At 40.0% G+C, this 17,888-nt stretch overlaps 2 protein-coding genes across 56 annotated transcripts in view; one reads left to right on the forward strand and one right to left on the reverse strand.

Moving 5' to 3' along the window:
* Positions 1 to 12,060, forward strand: part of LOC144505796 (guanylate kinase-like) — a 42,838-nt gene extending 30,778 nt beyond the window's left edge. For all 29 annotated transcript variants that reach the window (XM_078231874.1, XM_078231858.1, XM_078231848.1 and 26 more), the window contains 6 exons: positions 555 to 596; positions 3,412 to 3,508; positions 5,848 to 5,986; positions 9,267 to 9,351; positions 9,624 to 9,709; positions 11,279 to 12,060. In XM_078231874.1, coding sequence (XP_078088000.1) covers positions 555 to 596; positions 3,412 to 3,508; positions 5,848 to 5,986; positions 9,267 to 9,351; positions 9,624 to 9,709; positions 11,279 to 11,311 — 482 coding nt within the window. In that variant the 3' untranslated portion in view covers positions 11,312 to 12,060. The remainder of the gene's footprint in view (positions 1 to 554; positions 597 to 3,411; positions 3,509 to 5,847; positions 5,987 to 9,266; positions 9,352 to 9,623; positions 9,710 to 11,278) is intronic.
* Positions 12,061 to 16,254: 4,194 nt separating this feature from the next.
* The window catches only part of obscnb (obscurin, cytoskeletal calmodulin and titin-interacting RhoGEF b), a 614,792-nt gene continuing 613,158 nt past the window's right edge, over positions 16,255 to 17,888 (reverse strand). For 26 of the 27 annotated variants that reach the window (XM_078231785.1, XM_078231777.1, XM_078231827.1 and 23 more), the window contains one exon: positions 16,255 to 16,955. In XM_078231785.1, the coding sequence (XP_078087911.1) occupies positions 16,766 to 16,955 (190 nt within the window). In that variant the 3' untranslated portion in view covers positions 16,255 to 16,765. The remainder of the gene's footprint in view (positions 16,956 to 17,888) is intronic. The other variant, XM_078231706.1, reaches the window with a different exon arrangement.

Raw genomic sequence — 17,888 nt, forward strand, 5'->3', positions numbered from 1 at the left:
TGGCCTCTTTCTGCACTGTAGGGAATTTATGGTTTTATGGTACTTGGAATGTGCTCTGTTTTGAGTTTGGGTCTGTGATCAATACCTCCCTTTATTCATTGTAGGAAGTGTCGGACAGTTCTTGACTCCTGGCAGGTTGTACAATATCAGGGCCTGGAACTGTAACAGTGGAACTACCTTGTGATTCGAACTGAATATTCATGTCTGCATGTAGATTTCTTCAATTTCTCCATACATCGACTGAGTTAACACTACATAAGGCGAGGCTTGGTTAAAATCATTTTAAAATGCTTTATTCTGCACCAAGTTCAATATTCAGAGCAATGTTTATGATTAGATTCACTATTTAATCAATATGACTCATCTTCACTAACAATGAGGTAGCCTAGATGTACAGTAGATTGTCTTGATTGGCTTAAAACAGATTAACTTGACATTTTTGGGGATCTTTTCTGCTGAGGCTAATTCACAAAAGTGGGATTCTTGAGTTTGGAAGGTTGTTGATGCATTTTGTTCCAAGTGGCACTTACCTGATGGTGAGAATTGTTTTACAGATACAACAAGAAATCCAAGGCCAGGTGAAGAAAATGGCAAAGGTTAGCACTTGTTTAATTGAATTTACAAATCTGTTCAGTACATGGCATTTTAAATATGTTCTTACTTATCTTTGTATTCTAACAATTATTTTAAGCCAGACAAGTGTCAGAGGAGGGATGTTCAAATTAGTTTCATTTACCAAATACACACTTTACCTCTGTACTTTTGTTTCAAAGGAGGTTGCTCCAGTGTTCTTGGCATCAGTATTTCTTTTGTATTTATTGTTTCTTTGTAAATAAATGTTTTGTTATAAATCAGCAAACGCTGACCGTGATATTGGAGGGAGAAGAGAGGATTAGCAAGAATAAGAAACAGATTGCAAAACCGTTTCCATGTAAATAGGAAAATATTAGCGAAAGTAAACATGGGCCTCTGAGAGATAAGCAAATTTTTAAAGGTGGATAAGGAATGGCAGGGATTCATTATCACAAAAAACATACCAGGAATAGTGGGAAAGGACGAAGGGAAACTGAGGAAATTAAAATAATTAATATCAATAGAAAGAAGATGCTGAAGAAATTAGTGGGACTAAAAGCTGATAAACCTCCTGGGCCTGGTTGCTTAGGTCCTAGGGTTTTAAGAAGGGGGCAACACAGGTAGTGGATGCATTGGTTTTGAGCTTACAGGATTCCTTTTGATTCTCAAGGAGCAACTGTAAAACTATGGAAAGAGTCGGGCTCATAAAAGACCAAAAAAGTGACCTATGTTTGGAGGTAGAAGATAGGGGCCTGGTTTTTAATTAATGTGTTAATCTTCACAATGGAGGTGGTGATGCAGATACTGTAGATAAGAAGGAGGAGTTGGATGTGATAAACAATAGGGAGAGAGGAAGTATTAAGAGGATTAGCGACTTTGAAAATGGATAAATCACCAGGCTGGATGAAATGTACCCCAGGTGGTTAAAAGAAGCCTCAACTGACCATTGTTTTCCAATCCTCACTGGATACAGGTTTGGTGCTGGAGGATCAGAAGTCTGGTAATGTTGTACCTTCCTTTAAAAAGGGAGTGAGGTATAGATCAAATAATTGCAGGCTAGTCAGTCTCACCTCAGTAAATTACTAGGATCAAGGGGAGGTGGTGCTGTCACTGTATTGTCACTGAACTAGTAATCAAGAGGTAATACCCTGGGGACCCGGGTTTGAATCTCACCACAGCAGATAGTGAAATTTGAATTCAATAAAACTCTGGAATTAAAGTTTAACGATGACCATGAAACCATTGCTGTTGAAACCAAAATAGAAAAATGCTGGAAAATCTCAGCAGGTCTGACCACACCTGTGGAGAGAGAGTAAAGCCAACGTTTTGAGTCTAGATAACCCTTCAGAGCTCTGGAGCTATATAAACATGAGTTAGGCCACAGCTTTGAGTACTCTGTGGAGTTCTGGTCACTTCATTGCAGAAAGGATGTAACTTCACTAGAGAGTAGAGGAGATTTCCTAGGATGTTGCAGGGATTGGAAAATTGCAGTTATGTGGAAAGATTGGATAGGTTGGGATAGTTCTCCTTGGAACAGAGGAATCATAGAAACCCTACAGTGCAGAAAGAGGCCATTTGGTCCATCGAGTCTGCACCAACCACAATCCCACCCAGGCCCTACCCCCCACATCCCTACATATTTACCCACTAATCCCTCTAACTAACGCATCTCAGAACACTAAGGGGCAATTTTAGCATGGCCAATCAACCTAACCCGCACATCTTTGGACTGCGGGAGGAAACCGGAGCACCCGGAGGAAACCCACGCAGGCACGAGGAGAATGTGCAAACTCCACACACACTGACTCAAGGCGGGAATCAAACCCAGTTCCCTGGAGCTGTGAAGCAGCAGTGCTAACCACTGTGCCGCTCACGAGATTTGATGTACAGAATTGTGAGGGGCCAGGATAAAGTGGATGGGAAGGGCCTATTTAGCAGAGATATCAGTGGCTAGGGGGGCATAGATTTAAAGTGATTGGTAGTGAGATTAGATGGGATATGAGGAACAAATGATTCACAGAGGGTGGTAAGGGTCTGGAAGTCACTGCCCGGAAGAGTAATAGAGGCAGGAAACCTAATCTGATTTAAAAAGTGCCCAAATATGTACCTGAAGGGCTGTGGATTAAATGCTGCAAAGTGGGAATAGGCTGGGTTGCCTGTTTTATTTTCAGCCAGCACAGGCGCGATGGGCCAAATGGCCGCCTCCGGTGCTATAAACGTTCTGTGAATGGAACCTTGCTATTCAATAAAGGAGAGAGGAAAGTGAATTATAGGCCAATTAGCTTGACATCAGTGGTAGGGGAAATGCTTGAATGTATTATGTAGGTCATATTCACAGGGCGCATGGATTGTGAATTGTGGAATTCTCTAACCAGCGGGCTGTGTTGAGTTCTTGAGAGTTGGATCAGTTAGTTTTTTGATGTAGAAATTGTCCCAAGATCTGATTGAATGGGTTCGAGGTACCTTCTCCCATTCATTGTGTTTTTTGAGAAAACCAAGTTAAACTTCCAGAGTGGCTGAATTTCTTTATTTGGGGGGGAAAACCATTGACTGAAATTATTTTCAGCTCGAGGATTTTTGAAGACTCCAGTTGACTCATTGTGTTTTTGGGTGATTCTAGCATTGGATGACTTCCTCTTTGCCTATCCATTGATTTGCCACTTTTAGAAATGGCGACATGCTTTTAGAAATGGCGATAGGATATATTGGATATTCTTTTACTTAATACTCAAAATGGTATCCTGCCTCATGGGGCTAGGGTAGTCTGCATTGTACTCTGCAAATGTCTGCGAATTGTGCAGTAATGATTCAATAGTTTTGTCTGTGTTCTCTACCCAGATTACCATTTTGTATCGAGAGAAGAAATGCTCCGTGGCATTGAAGCAGGGGAATTTATAGAAAATGCAGAATTCTCGGGGAACATGTATGGAACAAGGTTTGTGCTGTGGGAATCCTGGAGCAGTTTAATGGGGTTGATAACTTACACTATCAGCTCAAAACAGTCCTCTTTTAAAGGCAGTGGTGACACTTAACATGACCCAGCCTTTAAATTAAAATTTGATCGTAGCACCTTGAGGTGAATTAACATTTCCTTTCACTCCAACACCACATTAATGTTTTGGTTTTAGTTAGCAAGCTAAGGGATTGCTTCAAATTAGCCATTTGGAGATATAATTCACAGGATGGACTACTCCTGTTCCTTGCTGGTATGTTCGTAGGAAATGACTCTTCTTGAGGTGGAACATCAGTTTTTAGGGAGCATTGTAGCTGGGAACCTTCCTAACCAAAACAGTGACTGGAGTTATTGAGGCAGTGTAGTTCTGCTGTGTAGTTTGTGTGACATTTCCCTATTATACACACTGCCCTTTGTCCTCCCAACAGCTGCTATCTTGAAACTTTGAAGCTTAATCATTTAACTAATCCCTCGCCCTCACTCGTTTCTCAGTCTCTTGTGCTTTCTTGATCTCTCTTTCCTCTTGTACTCTTATCCTTTACTTCTCTCACTGACGTTCCCTCAGCTTTTAACTCCAGCCAGTTGTGTTATTCTAAAGGATCATCTGATGGTTTTTAAAAATCTATTTATTGCACTTGATTCACCTGTATTTTGGTAACTATCTAATCCTGTGGATGACTTGAACTAGTGGCGTTTGTACACAAAATAAAGATCCATTGGGCAAAGAATGATCAATTCCTGGGGGTTCTAAAAGTAGATGGCAGAAATCTGCATTAATTCAAATTCTATCGAATCCCCTTTAGATTTCAGTCACCTTTTCAAGGGAGTAATCCAATTAGTGACATCCAGCAGCTGTTGTGTAGTCCATATTAAATGATCAGCAGATCTATCCTTGAGCATGTCTGCTCAGAATACTTCTATATAGTCTGAGCCGCCACTGAAATTGCAGCATGTGGTTTGGACCTACCCACACACCTATCACCTGCACCACAACCTTGCAGCCTGTGGCTCTGGTAAGGTCGCACCATCCCCCCGCTACTGCTACTTTCACGAAACTGCTGCCTTCCCCACTATATGTTCAATCACTTAATCCCCTCCCCCCAAAAATAGCATGAGAGAGCAAACCTGTAAAAGGAAAGCAAAATCATACTAGGAAGCCAATTAAGTGAGACAATGTACCCTGTATCTTGAATAATGCTGCAGTATTTTTAATGAACATTAAAAATGTTGAACCAAAGAAGGTTCATCAATTCAAAGGGAAAATTCTGAAGGACAGATATATTCTTCTGAAAGGACAAGTTAATGGTTTGAATGTGACCTTTTATTAGATCTCACTGAAAATAACTACCACTAAAAGGATCAATTTTCTTTTGGCTACCTTACGTAGGGACAGGCCATTCAGTCCCCCAAGCCCGTTCTGTAATTCTGTTAGATTGTGGGTGATCCGTATCTTAATTCCACCCTAGCTGCCTTTGTTCTGTAACCCTTATCACCATCATCTAACAACCTTGTCAGTCTCAAATATGTGGATTGGAGAAGTCGGGACTGTTCCTTGGAGAAGAGAAGGTTGAGAGGTGAATTAATAGAGGTGTTCAAAGTCATTAGGGGTCTGGACAGAGTAGATGGGGAGAAGCAGTTCCCATTGGTGGAATGATTGACAGCAAGGAGACACAAATTTAAGGCAATTGCCAAGAGAAGCAATGGAGACGAGAGGAGAAACTTTTCACATGGTGAATATCAGGAATGCACTGCCTGGGAATGTGGTGGAGGCAGGCTCAACCAAGACAGTTAAGTGGGAATTGGATTATTATCTGAAAAGGGAGAATGCACAGGGTTGCAGGGAGAAGTCAGGGCACTAAATGAATTGCTCCTTCAGAGAGGCGGAAAAGATACAATGGGCTGCATGGCCTCCTTGTGTGCTGTAAAGCTTGTGATCTCAGCCTTAATGACCCCATCACCCAGTCTTGAGTTTTTGGGGGAAAAGTGTTCCAGATTTCCATGACTCTGCAGAAGTGCTCCCTGACGTCACTGCTGAATGGCCTACCTTTATGATAATGCCTCCTTTTTCTGAACTCTCTTCTAACCTCAACCTTCCAATCAGACAAAATGTTTATTTTATCTATCTATTATCCTTTGGTCATTTTAAACCAAATCTATTCAACTGTCCTTATAATTTAACATTGATTTTAGCATTATTGTAATAACTTTGCATTGTGTTTTGGGTTCATGTTGCAACAGGCAAACCTACACCAGGGCTTTTTCTGTGGGGGAAAAATTTCAGCACGAGTCCTGATAATAAATGGACTTTCTTTTACTTGCAGTAAAGCAGCAGTCCAGGAGGTACAAGCCAGGAACCAAATCTGTATTCTTGACATCGACATGCAGGGCGTGAGGAATATCAAGAAAACCGACCTGTGTCCAATCTACCTTTCCATTCAACCACCATCATTTGAATTGCTTGTAAGTATAGTGCCGGTTAGTACTGACACCAAACAGTGACATTGGGCTGGAGGGTATCGGGCGGGAATGTGCTTTTCATGAAAGCCATAAATAATCAGAGAAATGGAATGGTGTGAATTATCCTTTTTTTTTTAAAGGAACACTACTTGAGCAGCATTGTAAATATAACCACGGCTGCCTACAAGATGAGTGTGGAAAGATGTGTAGGTTTTTATTTTTAAGCTTGTGCCCTCAGTCTTGCAGTCACTGGATGCCCATTCTTGCTGTATTTCTCTAAAGTGGATATGACTGGTTATAATAAAACAAATCAAATAATATTGTTAGCTGGTCTGACAGCATATGGTCAGAACCAGCTCTGACAAAGGGTCATCCAGACTCGACATGTTGGCTCTGTTCTCACTTCACAGATGCTGTCCGACCTGCTGAGATTTTCCAGCATTTTCTGTTTTTGTTTCAGATTCCAGCATCCACATTATTTTGCTTTTATCAGATGACATTGTTGTTACTTCATACAAAAGAGTAGATCTTCTAAGGTTTTGTATTTTGAAAAAGGTTTTCAGAATTCCATGAAAAAGTTTTGCTTTATTTGACTTCTTCGGTAGGTTAAGTTAAAGTTAGTTTAAGGTTAAATTAATTTCCAACCACAAACAATATTTTTATTCATAATACAAGAATTTGGCATTTTTAGTGAAAATTGTAGGATTGTTTTCAGGTGTTAAGAAAAGCACTTGCACTATTGCAGAAATATAGAGAACCATGGCACGCATTTAAAGAGATATTTCGTAACTCTCAACAAAGATATATTCTACTGAGGAAGAAAGATTCCACCATGGATAGAAACATAGACGATGGGAGCAGGTGGAGGCCATTCGGCCCTTCGAGCCTGCTCCATCATTCATCACGATCATGGCTGATCATCCAACTCAATAGCCTAATCCTGCTTTCTCCCCATAACCTTTGATCACATTCGCCCTAAGTGCTATATCCAGCCATCTCTTGAATGCATTCAATGTTTTGGCATCAACTATTTCCTGTGGTAATGAATTCCACAGGCTCACCACTCTTTGGGTAAAGAAATGTCTCCTCACCTCTGCCCTAAATGGTCTACCCTGAATCCTCAGACTGTGACTCCTGGTTCTGGACTCTCCCACCATCAGGAATATCCTCCCTGTGTCTACCCTGTCTAGTCCTGTCAGAATTTTATAAGTCTCTGAGGTCCCCCCCTCATTCGTCTGAACTCCAGTGAAAAGGATGCTCCAGCCTTTTGGTAAACAAAGTTAAGGGAGCATGAATTTGAAAGAAATGGGGCATAATGTTGTGAAAATTGTGGTAGTCAAGAAAATTGGGCAAGTTTTAGAAACCAGCAAATGATGACTAAAGAAATAATAGAGGGAGAAATTGGAGAATGAGAGAAAATTAGCAAGAAAAATAAAAACAGACAGCAAAAAGGAAGAGAGTAGCTAAAGTTAGTGAGTGTTGGTTCTTAGAGATAGAGATTGGGAATTAGTAATGGGTAAACGAAGAACTGGCAGAAGCTTTGAACAAGTATTTAGTATCTGTCTTCCAAACATCCCAGGAACAGTAGAAAATCAAGAGGCAAAAAGGAAGGAGGAATTTAAAACAATCATTGTCACTAGGAAAAAATAATGGGAAAACTAATGGAACTTAAGGCTGACAACTCTCTTGGACCTGATGGCTTGTGAAAAGAAGTGACCGCAAAGTTAGTGGATGCATTGGCTGCAATCTTCCAAAATCCCATAGATTCTGAAAAGGTCCCAGAGGAAAACTGCAAACCTTTGTTGAAGAAAACAGAGAGACAGGAAGTTACAGACCAGTCAGTCTGTCATTGGGAAAATGCTGAAATTAATTATTAAAGAGGTAGTAGCAGAATATTTTAGAAAATCATTTGCCAGAAGGCAGAATCAGCATGTTTTTGTGGATAGGAAATTGTTTGGCTAACCTATTTGAGTTGTTTGAGGGTGTGACAAGCAGGGTGGATATAGGGGAACCAGTAAATGTAGTGCATTTGATAAGGTGCTACATGCAAAGTTACTGCACAAGACAGCAAGCAAGCAGACTGTCGGGATAAATTGGTCATTTTCAGGCTGAAAAACAGTAATTAGTGGAGTACCACAGGGATCAGTGCTTGGGCCTCAACTATTTACGGTCTACGTTAATGACTTGAATGAGGGACTGACCGCACGGCAGCCAGATTGCTGATGATACAAAGATAGGTAGGAAAACAAGTTGTGAGGAGGATACAGAGAGGCTGCAAAGGGATATAGATAGATAAGTGAATGGGCAGAAATTAGCAGATGGAGCATAATGTGGGAAAATGTTAGGTTGTCCACTTTGACAGGATATATAAAAAAAACCAGAATATTATTTAAATGAAGGGAGACTGCTAAATGCTGTAGTATAAAAGGACCTGGGTGTCCTTGTAATGTATCCCAAAAGGTCATCATGCAGGTAGAGCAAGTAATTAGGAAAGTAAACAGAATGTTGGCCTTTACTGCAAGGGAGTTGGGGTATAAAAGTGGCAGGCAACATGGTGGCACAGTGGGTTAGCACTGTTGCCTCACAGCACCAGGGACCTGGGTTCGATTCCTGGCTTGGGTTACTGTCTGCGCGGAGTCTGCACACTCTCCCCTTGTCTGTGTGGGTTTCCTCCGGGTGCTCCGGTTTCCTTCCACAGTCTGAAAGATGTGCTGGTTGGGTGCATTGGCCATGCTAAATTTTCCCTCAGTGCACCTGAACAGACGCCGGAGTGTGGCAACTAGGGGATTTTCACAGTAACTTCATTGCAGTGTTAATGTAAGCCTATTTGTGACACTAATAAATAAACTTAAAACTTTAAAAGCTGAAGTAATATTACAGCTATATAAGTACTGAGCCTTACATGCCATATTTGGATCAGCTGTAATGTTGAGACTTGAATATGACTGTGTAACCAGTATCATGTCACATACAGAATGGATTTTACATCAATTCCCTTGTGTATATTCACTATTTTCTTTTACTATCCTTCCTCTGTGCTAAAGGCTGGGAGTTTGAATAATTGTTTTGCTACAGTGTTAGTTTTATGGTTTTAATAATAATGTATCAATAAATCTGCTTCAAAAACGAAGTTATTAAAGCAAGTTGTGCCATACATACAGCTTTCATTTTCAAATTAGGTTAATCATGTAATCCTCCAGTAACCTTGACGTTACTCTTCAAAATGATACCTGGGAAATGATTGGAATAAAAAATAAATTTTGTCTATAAAATCCATATTTAGGAACAACGACTGAGACAGAGACAAACTGAAACCGAGGAAAGTTTACAAAAGAGGTTGCTCGCAGCAAAATTGGACATGGAATTCAGTAAGTACTTGAACAAATATTTTATGATTTTCTTCGTATATTGTACCTATATAAATTCCTATTTGTGATGTAACATTGTTGGGAGCAGGAACACTACATATTTCCTTGTGCCCATGCTTGAATGGCATTGGAAAGGATGGGTGAATGTTCCTCTTAACCACACTTTAGAATGTTAGCTTTGTTTTTGGAGGAGAATCAGTTGGGATGGGATCATAATTGTAAATACAATGAGTCATGTCTGTGGTAAATCTTTGTGGATTTCTGTTCTGCAGGTAAAGAGCCTGGTATGTTTGATGAAGTACTAATTAATGATGTTTTGGAAGATGCCTACAATCAATTGAGATCAGTTCTTATTGAGGTGAGTTAATTGCAGATCAGCCTGGACACTTCACCTTTAGTAAGAACAATGATCTAAAGTTCATTTATTCGTGTCACAAGTCGGCTTGCATTAACACTGCAATGAAGTTACTGTGAAAATCCCTTAGTCGCCACACTCTGGTGCCTGTTCATGAGGGAGAATTTAGCATGGCCAGTTCACCTACCCTGCACATCTTTGGACTGTGGGAGGAAACCGGAGCACCTGGAGGAAACATACGCAGACACGGAGAATGTGCAAACTCCACACACACACACACACACACACACACTGACCCAAGCCGGAAATCAAATCGAACCCCAGTTCCTGGCACTGTGAGGCAGCAGTGCTAACCACTGTGCCACCGTGCTGCCCCTTCTGGTTGTGCACTGAACTGTTATTGTTATGAAATGTGGCCACTTAACACCAATGGGAGCAAAGAGTTTTCTGTAAAGTGCTAATCTAATGACAGTTTGATGCCTTTGGTGCACCAATCTTTTCTTTGGATCAAAAGGTTTTGGGTTCAGCCCAGTTTATGTGCAAAGTGATACTTTGCAGTGTTGGCTGGGGCTGCTGCAATGACAGACTTAGTTAACAATCCCATGACGCTAATTGAAGAGGAGCAGGTTCTCCAAAGCCATGGCAATCCTCCGTCCAAGAAGAATTATTATCTGCTCCTTTATCTCGTGTTTTTGGGATCTTACAAATGAGGAGTGTGACTTGGAGGTGCTGGTGTTCCCATTGTGTTGATGTTCTTGGTGAATGCAGGACTGCAAAGTACCAAAATAGTTAATACTGAGGCTTTTCAAGTTTAATAATTTCATTTCAGCACTTTAAAGTGGACAAAAATGGATTTTGTTCTCGGAATACATTGTGCATTGTAAAGATTGTGAACTGTTTACCTTCTGGAAGATGTCATCTATGACAATTACAAGCTGGTCAATGTACAGTGGGATGGTCAGTCTTAATGAACAATTGGCCTTGTGTCAAATTACTGAAGGAGAAGTTTTTTTAAATCAGTGAAGTATTCAAGGAGACTGCTGGGGTTGGAATATAAGAGGTGATCCTGGTACTTGAAGGAGGAGGGGTAGATCTCTTCGTACAGGTACTAATAGTCATGATCTGAAGTACTCATCTGGTATTCTGCTCGTTTCTTCTTGAAAGATCTGTGGAAACTTGAGAGTTGACTGACGGGATGTGTCATCCACTGACATGTTCTAGCAGACTATAGGAAAAGGGAAATGCGAGAAAGTGTCAAATTGTTATCTTGAGGGTGGGATGGTGATGGAAAATTCAGTTCCAGTGGGGACAGAGTGATGGAGCCGTGTGTAACATTAATTACTGCCTTTTGGAAAAGAGAATGATGGGAGGAAACTGGAGGAGATAGAAAACTGAATTGGGAGATATGGTGCGAAACTGAATGCAATTGGCCTAGATTAAAAGGGGACAAACTTGGAGGGTTACTGCAAGAGAAGTTCAGATCAGTAAAAGTAGATTGTACTTTGAGTTGTGCTTCATTTGTTGTGATTTAAAACAAACTGCTTCCTTATGTCTTCTCTTGTTTTATTGTAGGAAATTCAAAAGGTGAAAGCCTTACAGAACTGAACTAGTTCCAAACTCCATTGCAGCCAGAAATTCTGACATTCCATTTCAGCAATTGTGTGCAAAGTAGGAAGAATGAAAACTTCTAAGCAAGACATCCATGTATTTATTTAATGTTCTAACATGCTTTTTAAAAAAATAACTTTATTTTTGTGTTGGTCTGTTATTGTTGACTGGCATTCCAATTTTTGCTATCGTCCCATGTCCTAAGAATATTTTACAAATATTAGGGAATGCTTTTTGATTAAAATAAAACCATGGCTTTACCTATTTTGTTGCTCAGTATGAGGAATACTCTTTCTGTAACACATTGCAGAAAGTACCAGTGTGTAATTTTTATAGCTTGTGTTTTTTTTAAACTGTATATACTGGACACTAACTCCAGAGTCAACAGTAATGCGACACTCCAAACACAAGCTGCTATTACTGTGCATTTTGTCATGTTTAATAGCAGAAAATGTAATTGTGACTGGACCAGTGGAAAAATGAAGTAGACTTGGCTAAGGCTTTGTACGAAGATAATTTGAGAAAACTGATGCTATCCCACAACCTTTTTCCAGAAATTTTATATAATCAATGATATTGTCTCATCAGTGGATGTACAGTTACTGTATTGAAATAGGAAGAGCAGAATTATTTTACTGAAAAAATGTTTGAATTTTTTACTTTGAATTCCCACTCCCAAACAAAATTAGGTGGCTTCATTATTTACTAATGTCTTGGAGGACTAAATAAAACCAATGAGAAAAGCTTGAATGTTGTGTTTATTCTATGGCAAAGACTGTTAGGACAGTGACCATAGTTATGAAGCAGATATGCGTGCAGTAATCTCTCAGTTGGCCAAGGAGCATCTGTGGAAAGAATGGACATGTGTTTCAGCTTTGGACCCTTCAATAGCTTTGAACATTCTTGAAGACCAAAACTTCTTTAAAAGCTGAGGAGGAAAACTCTTACGCACATACACTCTTGAAAATATAACAGAATGATCTGTAGCCTACTTAATTGGAGAACAGGCAGTGGGTAAATGGTATTTGTATGTGGTAATAGCCAATGAAAGAAATCAAAAACGTAATTAATCTAACATACTAAATGGTTTGTGGCTAGCTGTGATTCAATTGGTGACACTCCTATCTCTGATTCAGAAGGCCATGTCTTCAAGTCCCACTCCAGAGACTTTGGCACAAAAATCTAGGCTGATGCTCCAGTGTATTGCATCATCTTTTAGCCCCCTTGGTTGGGCATAAGATCCCATAGCAATATTTTGAAGAACAGCAAGTGAGTTATCCTAATCGATACTTAGCTTTCAATCAACATCACAGAAACTGGTTATTCACACACTACTGTTTGAGGGAACTTACTGTATGCCAATTGACTGTTGCTTTTCTTATAGTGATTATACTTCAAGAATACTTAATTGGCTGTAAAAGTGTTTTGGAATGTCATAAATGCAAGTCTTTTAAGCTGAAGGGGGTAGTAAATAGGCAGGAATAAATCAAAGCCTGAAAAGCTGGCAAAATGTAGCATCAGCAGGTCAGGAAACTAGAGAGTATTCAAAGGGCACAGGCGACCTTGCCTGATGGTTCCCCCACCCCAAGCACCAATCCATTCCTCTCAAGAAATCAATTCTGCACTGCCAGCATTTTCTATTTAGAAATCTGAGCTATAGTTAAAGATCTGAAGTTATTAATATCAATATTAAGATGCACATCTTTCCTAGTCAAGAGAAAACAATACTAGTGAGCAGATATAACGAACAAGGAAAGTTTTTTATGTTGCTCTGAAAGATGATCTCGTGGAACAAAGAACAGTACAGCACAGGAAACAGGCCCTTCGGCCCTCCAAGCCTGTGCCGCTCCTTGGTCCAACTAGACCAATCATTTGTATCCCTCCATTCCCAGGCTGCTCATGTGACTATCCAGGTAAGTCTTAAACGATGTCAGCGTGTCTGTCTCCACCACCCTACTTGGCAGTGCATTTCAGGCCCCCACCACCCTCTGTGTAAAAAAACATCCCTCTAATATCTGAGTTATACTTCGTCCCTCTCAGCTTGAGCCCGTGACCCTTTGTGATCGTCACTTCTGATCTGGGAAAAAGCTTCCCACCGTTCACCCTATCTATCCCCTTAATAATCTTGTACACCTCTATTAGATCGCCCCTCATTCTCCGTATTTCCAGGGAGAACAACCCCAGTTTACCCAATCTCTCCTCATAGCTAAGACCCTTCATACCAGGCAACATCCTGGTAAACCTTCTCTGCACTCTCTCTAACGCCTCCACGTCCTTCTGGTAGTGCGGCGACCAGAACTGGACGCAGTACTCCAAATGTGGCCTAACCAGCGTTCTATACAGCTGCATCATCAGACTCCAGCTTTTATACTCTATACCCCATCCTATAAAGGCAAGCATGAGTTCTAGATTTATGCATTGAAATTCTCCAGATGACATCTGGGAAACTCTTGGGTGTTGGTGTTCACCAGAAAATGAATCTTGAATCCTAAAGAATCTCGAGTGTATTGTAGTTTTGACAATTGCAGGTTAACGGTGTGAAATGTGACAGATCCTTTTGAGCAGAGCATACTGTATCTGCTTTTCGATCTCTAGTACTTTGTTTTTGTTCCTCCAGCTAGGAATAAGTCCCTAAGCAGACTGCCACCATTCTTGTGAACTTGGCAACAGTTTAGATGATACTTTAAATTATAGCTTAATAATAACAATTTCTGCACAAGTGGCTGTTGTTGTATTTTCCCTTCAATCCTTCTAAGGATCACAGGATCTATCCAAATTACGGTTCATTCTTCTTTCCATATTCTTCACAATATAGCATCTGTCTCATGTATTTGATCCTGGAAAATGCATACTTTAAAAAAAGCCAACTGCCCTATGTGTTGCATGACAGTCAACACCCGATGAGCAACCCCAGGCTAGCTCCTGTCACCCACAGTATGAGCCAGGATAACTGCTGGCTCCTATCAGACCAATAAATTGAAATTGCTAAAAATGTCTCTACTATTTGATATTTCATGTACAACTTTCACAAATTAAATAATTTTAAATTAATTCCTTTTTGAACAGCAAAAATTTATTAAAAGAATAAAACACTTTCACACTTACAACATTGAGATTCCACGCAGATTAGGGACTTGATTTAAAAATATCCTTTAGAATGAAACTTTCTGAAAGTGACGGGTGCCTTTGGATTCTGTTCTACATAAAGATGTTTTGATCATCATAGCACAGATATCCATCAAGCAATCCAAAAGAAATTAATTTATTTAAGAAAATTGGATCAACTTTCACGATGGATAACAAGCAAAGAATAGAGAAATGCACAAAATCAAAAGAAATCTCTCACCACACTAAAATCATACTAATCCAGAAACCTGAAAATGTTATTTAATTATATAATAGTTAATAACTTGAATGGAATAATGTTTGAGTTTGAAAATGTGAGCCTTTTATTATCCAGGAATATCATTGTAAGCGACATGATCTGTAGCAGTAGCTTTTAAGATAAACTTATGGCTGTTATAATCCGACAAGACTTCTAATGTAATTGCTAGGATATGCTGAGAATGTGTTAAATCGAGTGTGTTAAAATGACTGGAGAACTGATGACCAGAGTCATATTGGCTCAGAATGGAAGCCAATTTGACAGCTCCATCGACTGTCACTTCTGGCCTGTGCCATGTGTATGGAGGGCAGCTCCTTGTACATATCTAGAGCAAGGTTGAAAGTGGCAACCTAACCAAAGAGAGAACAACAGACAAAAAGTATTGTGGTAGACCTAGGGTGACACAACTGGCTGCAATTTTAGAATGATGAAACTTGCTTTGCAATGAGCATAATTACTTTGTAATTTTTTTTAGTACATTAACTCTCAGGATGTGGGTGTCACTGGTAGGTTGAGCTGGTTTGCACCATGAACTGCTGATTTGCACCATGAACTGCTGGTTTGCTAGGCCACGTCAAAGGTTAGCTGAGAGATTACCATATTGGTGTCAGGATGATAGATTTTCTTCCCTGAAGAGCATTAGAAAACCTAATGAATTTTAATAACAATTCCACAGCTTCATTGTAACTTCATTGACATCAGCTTTTTAAAAAAAAACCCAGATTTTAAAAAAATAAAATTTGACTTCCCAATCTGCTTTGGTGGAATTTCAGTTCACATTGGTTTGGATTATAAAGTGGAGATGCTGGCGCTGGACTGGGGTAAACATAGTAAGAAGTCTCTCAACACCAGGTTAAAGTCCAACATGTTTATTTGGTAACAAAAGCCACTAGCTTTCGGAGCACTGCTCCTTCGTCAGGTGAGTGGGAGTTCTGTTCACAAACAGGGCATATAAAGACACAAACTCAATTTACAAAATAATGGTTGGAATGCGAGTCTTTACAGGTAATCAAGTCTTAAAGGTACAGACAATGTGAGTGGAGAGAGCGTTAAGCACAGGTTAAAGAGATGTGTATTGTCTCCAGACAGGACAGTTAGTGAGATTTTGCAAGCCCAGGCAAGTCGTGGGGGTTACAGATAATGTGACATGAACCCAAGATCCCGGTTGAGGCCATCCTCATGTGTGCGGAACTTGGCTATCAGTCTCTGCTCAGCGACTCTGCGTTGTTGTGTGTCGTGAAGGCCGCCTTGGAGAACGCTTACCCGAAGATCAGAGGCCGAATGCCCGTGTTTTTGCCCGGTCACGGGCATTCGGCCTCTGATCTTCGGGTAAGCGTTCTCCAAGGCGGCCTTCACGACACACAACAACGCAGAGTCGAAGAGCAGAGACTGATAGCCAAGTTCCGCACACATGAGGATGGCCTCAACCGGGATCTTGGGTTCATGTCACACTATATGTAACCCCCACGTCTTGCCTGGGCTTGCAAAATCTCACTAACTGTCCTGTCTGGAGACAATACACATCTCTCTAACCTGTGCTTAACGCTCTCTCCACTCACATTGTCTGTACCTTTAAGACTTGATTACCTGTAAAGACTCGCATTCCAACCATTATTTTGTAAATTAAGTTTGTGTCTTTATATGCCCTGTTTGTGAACAGAACTCCCACTCACCTGACGAAGGAGCAGTGCTCCGAAAGCTAGTGGATTTTGCTACCAAATAAACCTGTTGGACTTTAACCTGGTGTTGTGAGACTTCTTACTGGATTATAAATGCAGGTCTCTGCATCATAAAGCTGAAATTGCAGTAATGGTGCGGCTATTTGCAATGAATTCATTTTTGAAGCTTTTATAGTATTGAAACATTTCCTTAGATTTTACCACTCACATGATTGGACCGACTTTTTAAGCATTAATACTGCTGATCAGATTATCTAAATATTTATTGACATGAGATTGTGCAAGCACAAATTTTTGCTTACAAATCTGTTTTCCTTACTGACATAGCTTCTCTAAATTAAACAATTAAATACAATTCCGGTATGTTCATTTTGTTCTTGTTCCTCTTCATTTCTCCTTGTTCCTAAGTATCAGCACTTCATGCTTTGTACATAGAAGCATCCTCCGTTTCTCACGTTGTTTTAGGTAATTCCTGAGCTTTGTTGTTTGAAAGGAAACCGTTGAGTGTCTTAGCTTTGTTTGCGACTCCTCTTGTAACCATGAAATTGAGCGGCATTCAGAGGCACATGGCCTTCCCCTACAATGTGCAATAAACATGGAAAAACATGTAATGAGTATCCCTCATGCCAAGGTACAGTGTTGAGTAATATGCATAATTTTTAAAAAGTGCTTGGTTCCTTTTTCAAATTGCTCCAATTCTCATGTCCTCTGGAAGTGTTAATTCTAGGTTTTGATCTAAGATGTACTGGCATCTTCTGCTTCACCCCCAAAGCCTGTTATTGTGTGGAATTTGATAGTCACTATTGGCAGACTATCCAGCTGTGGAGGACCTCACAGATGAACCTGATGATCTTTTTTAACAAGTCTTCATAAATGTGAACTTCTAGCAGAGGGAGTTTGTTCTTAAGTCCACAATGGTAAGTTTCTGGCCCAGCTGAGATTATTTTAGATTGGACAAAGGATCAAAACTGATTTGGATAGATTATCTCTGAGCCATTGGTGGCCAACATTAATTCTACACGATGCCCTTATGTAACATTCTGATTTTTAGAACTAGAATTTTTGTACCAAGTACTCTAATATACAATTAATTATTTTCAAAATATATAAAATGTAATGTACCCTGCCTCTCTCTCTTCCCCCTCGGTGAGGGGAGATTTGGAAAGTTAAAGAGAAAGGATGAGTACAGGGCAGCGATCCAGGGCCACTCAGCTCCTGGCCTCATTATAGCCTTGGTTCAAACATGGACAAAAGAGCTGACCTCCAGAAATGAGGTGAGAGACATCCTTACTTCTGGACTCAAGTCCTCTTGCAATTTTTTTCAATTCATTCTTTTAATATACACACATCTTCAGAGAGCATTTTAGAACGTTAGTGGTACTAATCTACAATCTATTATAAGATGAAAACAATTAACAATGTTCAAATTCCACTGCAATTGGATTAAAACTTTTCTATAAACAAAATATATTAGTTACAAATCCAGCAATTTTAACATAGCTCCATCTTC

The sequence above is a fragment of the Mustelus asterias genome, chromosome 2, assembly GCF_964213995.1.
Source record: "Mustelus asterias chromosome 2, sMusAst1.hap1.1, whole genome shotgun sequence".
In the NCBI taxonomy this organism is placed as follows: domain Eukaryota; kingdom Metazoa; phylum Chordata; class Chondrichthyes; order Carcharhiniformes; family Triakidae; genus Mustelus; species Mustelus asterias.